The sequence below is a fragment of the Ranitomeya variabilis genome, chromosome 6, assembly GCF_051348905.1.
Source record: "Ranitomeya variabilis isolate aRanVar5 chromosome 6, aRanVar5.hap1, whole genome shotgun sequence".
In the NCBI taxonomy this organism is placed as follows: domain Eukaryota; kingdom Metazoa; phylum Chordata; class Amphibia; order Anura; family Dendrobatidae; genus Ranitomeya; species Ranitomeya variabilis.
This window is the reverse complement of record NC_135237.1, coordinates 505,390,053-505,399,203: the sequence shown is the minus strand read 5'-3', so window position 1 is coordinate 505,399,203 and position 9,151 is coordinate 505,390,053. Positions and strand designations below refer to the sequence as shown.

General features: G+C 42.4%; 1 protein-coding gene across 4 annotated transcripts in view; it reads right to left on the bottom strand.

Moving 5' to 3' along the window:
• Positions 1-2,294: 2,294 nt before the first annotated feature.
• Positions 2,295-9,151, bottom strand: part of CIBAR1 (CBY1 interacting BAR domain containing 1) — a 29,281-nt gene continuing 22,424 nt past the window's right edge. For 3 of the 4 annotated variants that reach the window (XM_077270849.1, XM_077270846.1, XM_077270848.1), the window contains 2 exons: positions 7,773-7,880; positions 6,144-6,502 (listed from right to left, as the gene is read on the bottom strand). In XM_077270849.1, the coding sequence (XP_077126964.1) occupies positions 6,398-6,502; positions 7,773-7,880 (213 nt within the window). In that variant the 3' untranslated portion in view covers positions 6,144-6,397. Of the gene's footprint in view, positions 2,797-6,143; positions 6,503-7,772; positions 7,881-9,151 lie in introns of those variants that run through there. The other variant, XM_077270847.1, reaches the window with a different exon arrangement.

Genomic DNA, 9,151 nt, shown 5'->3' with positions numbered 1-9,151 from the left:
CTTCATGTGGTGTTCTCATTATGTATTCATCTTTATGGCTTCTGACAGGTAATTGCTCCCTCAGTGACATGACCCCTAGTTTTCAAAATGAATACATGTACATGTCAAGAGAATGCCAAGAGCGTGCAAAGCACTCATCAAAGCAATAGGTAGCTACTTTGAAGAACCTAGAATATAAGACATATTTTCAGTTGTTTCACACTTTTTTGTTAAGTATATAATTCCACATGTGTTAATTCATAGTTTTGATGCCTTCAGTGTGAATGTACAATTTTCATAGTCATGAAAATATAGAAAAATCTTTACATGAGAAATGAGAAGATGTGTCCAAACTTTTGGTCTGTACTGTACATACTTAAAAAAACAACAAAAAAACCCTTCTGCACGCAGGCGTCAGCCATGGCTCCTGCACCACAGCATAATCGCATGTTTAATATGCAGTTAATAAATCTGCTTTATGTTTCCTTGAGGAGTATAAAAAAAAAATCCAGTAGTAGCAGTGATCCGATAACTGCTAGTATGCATGTGTCAGCGGTGTCATCTTGCTAGAGAATAAAAAAAAAAAAGCAGTAGCAGCGTTTGCTGATAGCTGCTACTGCGCAGGCAGCACCACCTTAGAGGTCATTTTTTTTTACCATTGGCAAGATGGAGCCGCCGGCGCATGCGCAGTAGCAGCTATCTGATCACCTCTATATACACCGATAGCTGCTACTGCGTGGGTGCAGCGGGCATCATTTTAAAATGGATTTTTGTATACTCCTCAGGAAAACATAAAGCACATCTAGTAACTGAACATTAAACGTGATTATGTTGCAGCGCGGTGCCACGGTTGGTGCCTGCCTGAAGGGTTTTTTTTTTTGCAGTATGTACATGTATTCATTATGTGTTATGTAAACTAGGGGGCAGGTCACTGAGGGATCAGTGACCTGTCAGAAGCCATACAGATGAACAGCTAAGCAGTGCACCACATGAAGACCCCCACAGGACGCCCAGGGGGGCGAGCATATTAACTCAAAACTGAAAATGATTAAACAACCACAAGACAGATATCATCAACCAAGTTATAATTTTAATCAGTATAATGGCGCCAACCTGACACTGTAGGTTATTCAGCACAATCCTGCTGACCGGTTCCCTTTAAACTAAAGGACTTTATCCTGTGCTTTTTTTTTTATACAATATCACTATGGGGTTAGTAATGGGGGTGTCTTAATGCCTCTCCATTACTAACCTCTGGGCTTGATGTCATCTGACAATACAAAGGTGACATCAACCTCCCCCAACTATCACCCCGCTTGCCACTGCACCAGGACAAGTGGGAAGAGAGAATAAGTGCCAGATTTGGCACATCTTATGGATGCGCCATTTCTGAGGTGGCTGAGAGCTGATGTTTTTAACCTGGGGGTCCAATATCCATGGCCCCTTCCTACGCTATTAATATCAGCCCACAGTGTGTGCCTAGCCTTTGATGGCTATTAAATATAGGGAGATGCTACGTCATTGTTTTTTTATGGGGGGGGGGGTGGGTCACCATTTTAATTACTAGGAAAGGCTAAGTATACAGCTGTGAGCTGATATTAAAAGACTGGGAAGCTCCATGGGTATTACCCCCTTCCCAGGCTATAAACATCTGCCCCCAGCTGTCCGCTTTCCCTCTGATGGTTAATAAAATGTTGAAAGATCCCACACCATTTTTTTCCAGAAAAAAAAATTTAGTATGTAAAAAAAATAAATGAACAGTAAGCTACACAAGCTCTGTACTAATTATATATGTCACTGACATCTTTATATCTATTTATTTTGTGTGTGTATATCTATTCTATTCTGTTGCGTCAAGCTGTGATTTTACTGTAGACTTTTCGCACTAGTCAGACTTTTCTGGACTGAAATCGGAACTTTTTTTTCACGGTGATGGGTACGAGCCTTTAGGGGTTACACAGCAGTGATTGGAAGACACTGGCTGCATAACACAGCCAGATTCTGAGCCGGCTCCATTCATCCAAACTCGCTCTGTGATGGCTATGTATTTGTCATGGAATACGAAGGGGTAGAATTCTGCAACTTGTCAATTTATGTTGTGGATTTCACAATTTATGGCATATTTAATTTCCCAAAACATGGCTTTTAAGTCTCCTCACTCTGACATGCGGGGCTTAGCTTGTCACTCTCCACAAGGGGAAATGTTATCCCCTTAGACCCCAAAGGACAAAAACAATTATCTGCAGATCTCTAAACAGCAATAAATAATGCACAGTAACATTATAACCTTCTAATATAGAAACAAGACTTCTTCCGAGTGATTATATCAAATATTTTAACTTTATTTTCGAATACATATTCACAAAAAGTAGAAACAAACCACATAACATACATTAATACCATAGAGATTACGGCCGGGCTCTGTGTGGCTCGCCAATATTAACACTTATAACAATACACCTTGGAAATAGAACTGAGGATTACAAAGCTATGCATTGTCTTATTATAGAGATATAAAAGGGTAGTGAGTGTGTACAGTAAATCTTATAAAACACTGTTCTGTACAATATATCCTCATGGACTATACAAGTGCAATGGCTGGATGTTTTTTACTTTTGAAAGAGTCATTAGTGAGTGAAGGATAAAGGACTGTAGGCGCCCCAGGTCTCAGATTATGGGGATTAGTGTTCAGTCCGGTCACAGCCACAATCCTGGGGTCACTGGCCCTCCTTACCATGTAGAGACATGACGCCAATACTGGCCCTACAGCCAGGATCGTTCACTAGTCATGACTTGGTCTTGCTACAATTTTCTTGCCTACAGGAAACAGAAAAAAACAGTACCCAAAAAGATGGATGAATGGATTCTCGGTCACTCCGTCAGCATGTCCTCTGTATAAGTAAATCAGTAAATGTTAATTCCGGGTGTGCTGACATGTAATCTTTAAAGTTTTTTTTTCCATGGTCTTATCTCTAGCAAACGCATACCTGTATGATTGGTGGGTGTCTGACATCCGGTAGAATGCACAATTTCACCCCATTTACTTAAATAGGGCCAAAAATAGAAAAATAGGCTCTGTACTTATTATGTGTCAGCATATCAAATGCTAATATTTTGCAATACACATTTTGTCAGTGCAAGAAGTTACAACATTGTGCAGGAAACAGTCAGACCGGCTACATGGATGAGCAAGCGTTAGCAGAATCGGCAGCGCCTGCAGTCGCTTTACTTTTCATTTTCTGATGCCTCTTAAAATTGGAAAACTATATTAACAGGTCTCTTTACATTGGCACAGAAACCCTTATAAAAGGAACCCGGCAGCAAAAAAAAAATAAAAATATTACGTGCCGACTTAGAGGTAATCAGGGAGAAAATGAAGTGATTTTCTCCCTGCACCTGCTCGCTTCCAGGCATCAGGGCGGTGCAGGGAAGACAGAACTATTTTCTCCCTGTTGCCACACTTCCATTTAGATTACAGTTTTATGTGGCATTTACCTGCAGACTGTCACTATGGCTGCAGATAAAAAGCATTTTATTTATTTTTTTCCCCGATATGTTTTCATTAAAAGAAATTTCCACTCTGTGTGGATCTCATCTCAGAATTTTTCCTTTTGGCAACAATTAGAAATTTATAATGAGAATGCTCCGTTGCACAGTCTGTCCCTACTTACACTGTGACGCTTACTGAACTGTTGAGGTATTAGATTTAAGGCACAAGGTAACACCGAACTAAGTAGATAAGTCATACAGAGGTTTGATGGGGGTCACAGATTTATCATATGGTGGAATTTTTTTTTAGTGCTACCTTGATAATTCAGTACACAGTCCTATGTAAATAATGGAGATTTTTTAACTTTTAGGCAGGGGCTACATGGCGACTGACACGTTGCGTGGCCAAACAAGTGATTGGGTCACATTGTGATTAGTGATGAGTGCAAGTGCTCGTTACTCGGGCTTGCCTAGGGTGCCTGAGTGTGCACCAATCATAGTGGGTGCTCGAGTGACATATTTGAGTCCCCGTGGCCGCACATTTCGAGGCCGTTGGCTACAAAACATGCGGCGTTGCCTGACCAACACTGGCAATCCCCACGTTTTGTGGCTATCCAACAGCCGTGGGGACTTGAACAGGTCACTTGAGCACCTGCGATGCTCGGTGCATACACAATCACCCTAGGTAAACCAGAGTAATGAGCACTGGCGCTCATCACTAGTTCCAAATGCAACCAGCAAGTTGCTGTAAATATGATGCAGTTACTATTTTTGCGACTTGCTCATCGCAGTCCCCTCGGGGGTCGCAATGTGACCCCTTCACTTGTGTTTATAGCTATGCGGCAGTGACACCCAGAAAACTTTTTCATCCAAATTAACTTCCCCCAAGCTAGAATAACCACCCCAGGTCTTATTAACCCTTCCTGGATCCAGTGCTGAATCTCGACTGTGCTCGGGTCATGGTGGACAGGCTGCTACAGTGACAACCCCAATACATGTAACCAGTGCAGCTAATCACTAACCTTAGTGGCTATCAACACAGAGCAACTCGCAGTGATTGGATGCAGTGGTCATGTGTACTGTAGTCCCGATGTCACCTCTGCAGCCCATCAAAGACTAACAGTAGCAGAGAGGCAGAGCTGGACCCAGGGAGGGTGGGCAACACCTGCATTCATTATTACAGTGCCACGTTCAGACATCCGTGGGTCATGCATGTGGTCTGTCTGTGGATAGATCACGTACCCATTATAGTCTATGGGGCTGTTCACCTGTCCGTGTTGATTTACAGACCGAATGGCTCACAAATATTAACGGAGACATGTCTGTTTTATCCAAATCTTGGTTCAAAAATTACCCAGAGTGAGAAAATCACAGACTGCACACAGATGGCATCCACGTGCTGACTGATTAGCAAAGGAAAAACTCTGTATTTCCCTCTCGCCATCAGTGAAAACTGACCAAACACTGATGAAACTCATTGCCAAAATACTGATGACCATGTTTTTAGGCACGAGAAAAATCACAAAGGGCTGATTGAGGCCTCACTTGGAGATGAAAAACCCCTTGAAGCATCTTTCCAATATATTTTTGACTACATTTTTAAAGATCTCGGCTGGTTCTGAGTGCATCGAAACATCAAGTTATCAATGTAGGAAATCTTAGGAAATAAGGAGATAGCTCACAAACATTGGAGCAAGTCCTGCAGCCGTGTGACCAGGCCTGGGTTAGTAATGGTTGCCCATCTCTTAGGTTATGGTCATATCACATGGAGTCACCTATTTAGCATATATTCTGGGACCTCCGCATCAAATGGAAGTCATTAAAGGGCGTTATTAAACTTAGGATCCAAGTGAAAAAGATGTATACATATAGCATAATACTATTCAATAGAACAGACCCATAAAAAAAAAAAAAAGTCTGTTGCTTGACTATGCCCGCTCAAACTAACCCCTGTCCACCTTTTTAGGAAAGAGCTGAAAGCAGAAGGTAATATTTGCAACATTTTTACTCCAGAAAGGCATAGGCATTGAAGGGTTATCTGAGACTATTTAATTTTAATTCTTATGGGAATTAACTACCTGCCTGTTGTGCCCAGAGACGATCACTGCCGACCACTCCTGCCAGCGATACTGCTGCTTCTGGTGAGGTCTCCTAGACAGAGCGGCTGCTTCTCTTCTGCTCTGTGGATGGGACATGACGGCCAGTGTCATGCTGATTGGCAGCAGTCTCTCTGCTGCCTAAATGAAGGATGCCGGCAGTCAATCAGCATAACGTCAGCAGCCATGTTCTGTCGACATTAGTCCGGAAGAGCTGCCCTGTTAGCGTGAGGCAGCAGAATTGCTGGCAAAAGAGGCCTGTGATTGCTCAGAGCTGGCGCCAGGCAGGTAGTTAGCAAGTACCTGCCTGTCAGGTTCTTTAATAAATTCCCCAGCAAGCAGAGATCTTCAAAACTGTTCTGGATTATATCACGAAGTACATTAGAAAGTCACATGCAAGTTCAAGATTGGACATTCGAGATGAGCAAAAAAGCGTAGCAGAACCCTGGTCATATCGATAGCGCTGTACCAGAGCACTGTGTCGCGCCTTCTACCTACACAAATCCCTTGCACCTCTTCTGAAAAGTAGGCCTGGTGTGACGTCATGTATGAAAGCTGTATGAAGTTTGTGTAAAAAACAAAATAAAAATGATATTTTATTACACTAATCTCGCACAGCTTTTAGATAAGGGGCACTACACATTTCAATGTAAGGCAGTATTTGACAAATCCCCTGAGCCTCCAATCCCGTTTCCATAGATATCAGTGCCGACAATGGAATTTATCCAAAATCATAAAACTGCACATCTTGATAGGTTGCTCTTCAATCTATAGAAATGCCATACTCTGGAAAGGCTCGGGTTCCTCAAGAGATCGATGTGGAATGTGAGAAGTTAGTTGTAGCCTTCTGTTGATTCATCATCATCCTCATCATCAAGGTCATTCTCGTCTTCTTCCTCCTCTTCCGGCTTCTTTATTTGCCGGCTCCCGACAGTTTGCTAAGAATATAAGAAACATCAGGCTCAATACATAAATAATAATTCACAAGTTTTGCCACTGGCAGTTGTAGTAAAGCACCACAGTAATCAGGCAGACACATATCCTTGTAGATTGTGAGCCCTCGCGGGCAGGGTCCTCTCTCCTCCTGTACCAGTCGTGACTTGTATTGTTCAAGATTATTGTACCTGTTTTTATTATCTATACCCCTCCTCACATGTAAAGCGCCATGGAATAAATGGCGCTATAACAATAAATAATAATATATACCAGGATGACCGTATATAATATACATGAGAGTATGTAAAGATAGAAGATGATGAAAACCACCAGTTTCCTTAAGTTTTCCCTTTGTCAAGAACGGTCTGCTTCTGCACAGAGTCCCTGCGTTTCGCTCATAGTGATCGGGCAGAGCGTTTTTGAAATGCTCCGCCTGATCACTAGGATTTTGCTCTCTCTCTATTCTATTTCAATTGTCCTTAGAGGAGCGAGGAGAGGAAACTAGAAGGTAAATAATCAGAGTTCGGCTACAATACTGGATCCTACGCAGGTGAGAAGCCACTTGACGCCAGATTTGATCTATTAACCCTTCAGTGCAAGTGTCGGGAAATCCTAAAATTAACACTTTCAATGCCTGACATTAACCTTTATCCGTGTCCTAGACAAGCATATTTCAGCCATAAGCTTGGGATCATTTTTATCAGGCTTTTATCTGAGGGTTATGACACTTGGGGTATATTTCTAGATGTGAACGGAGCGGATGGAGCAAGGCCACGTATGTCTGGTCGGTGTGTGTCATTTCCCGAAATCACAGGAAGTAGGAGTCTAAAATAATCTCAACGGCCAGTGAGAAAATGTCAAAACTTCCGATTTATATTTTTAGGGCTCGTTCACACTCGCTTACAAATCGGATAAGGGCAAACCGATAAAAAAAACTGACTGCCCTTGGACTAAGGATATTCAACGAGGCAGTGCAGATCTGCGTAAAAGATTAACGGTTGCTTAGTAAAAAAAAAAAGAAACAATAAAAAGACGGATTGCACACGGATGGCAAGTGAGAAAAAAAAATAAAAATCGGGAAACGGGAAAAATAACATTGCCAACATAAAAACAAACAAACTTTAAACTCAAGAGCCGGATTTAAACAATAGATACTTTCCTCTAAAAAGTCTGTCCACCTTCACAACCATATTTTCGAAGAATCCTTGCCTACTTTCTTGTTCACCTACAACCAGTAGAGGACAGAGGGAAGCAATAACATGGAAGTCTTACTGATAAAGACGACGACGACGTCCTCTTTGATGTTCCCGTCCTGGAATTGGCACGCACTATGTCTAAGCGAGACTGGAAATCTGGTGGATGAAGGGAACTTCTGAAGACCTAGTGAATTATAAAAAAAAAATAAAATAAAAACGTGGCCACTTTTGTCCTGGGGACGGGTCCTCTTTAACCCCTTTCTGCCATTGGACGTACTATTCCGTCCATGTGGGGTGGGCCCTAATTCCCAAGGACGGAATAGTACGTCCAGCACGATCGGCCGTGCTCACGGGGGGGGAGCGCGGCCGGGTGTCAGCTGTCTATCGCAGCTGACATCCGGCACTATGTGCCAGGAGCGGTCACGGACCGCCCCCCGGCACATTAACCCCCGGCACACCGCGATCAAACATGATCGCGGTGTGCCGGCGGTACAGGGAAGCATCGCGCAGGGAGGGGGCTCCCTGCGGGCTTCCCTGAGACCCCCGGAGCAACGCGATGTGATCGCGTTGCTGCGAGGGTCTCCTACCTCCTATCCCTGCAGGCCCCGGATCCAAAATGGCCGCGGGGCTGCATCCGGGTCCTGCAGGGATTACTTCCGGGTGCCGTGCAGGTTCTTGTAAGCCAGCACGGCTGTAAGTGAGATCGGTGATCTGACAGAGTGCTGTGCACACTGTCAGATCACCGATCTGTGATGTCCCCCCTGGGACAAAGTAAAAAAGTAAAAAAAAAAATTCCCACATGTGTAAAAAAAAAAAGAAAAAAAAATTCCTAAATAAAGAAAAAATATATATATATATATATTCTTCCAATAAATGCATTCCTTTATCTAAATAAAAAAAATCAAACAATAAAAGTACACATATTTAGTATCGCCGCGTCCGTAACGACCCCACCTATAAAACTATATCACTAGTGAACCCCTTCAGTGAACACCGTAAAAAAAAAAAAAAAAAAAAAACGAGGCTAAAAACAACGCTTTATTCTCATACCGCCAAACAAAAAGTAGAATAACACGCGATCAAAAAGACAGATATAAATAACCATGGTACCGCTGCAAACGTCATCTTGTCCCGCAAAAAACGAGCCGCCATAAAGCATCATCAGCGAAAAAATAAAAAAGTTATAGTCCTCAGAATAAAGCGATGCCAAAATAATTATTTTTTCTATAAAATAGTTTTTATCGTATAAAAGCGCCAAAACATAAAAAAAATTATAGAAATGAGGTATCGCTGTAATCGTACTGACTCGAAGAATAAAACTGCTTTATCAATTTTACCAAACGCGGAACGGTATAAACGCCTCCCCCAAAAGAAATTCATGAATAGCTGGTTTTTGGTCATTCTGCCTCACAAAAATCGGAATAAAAAGTGATCAAAAAATCTCACGTGCCCGAG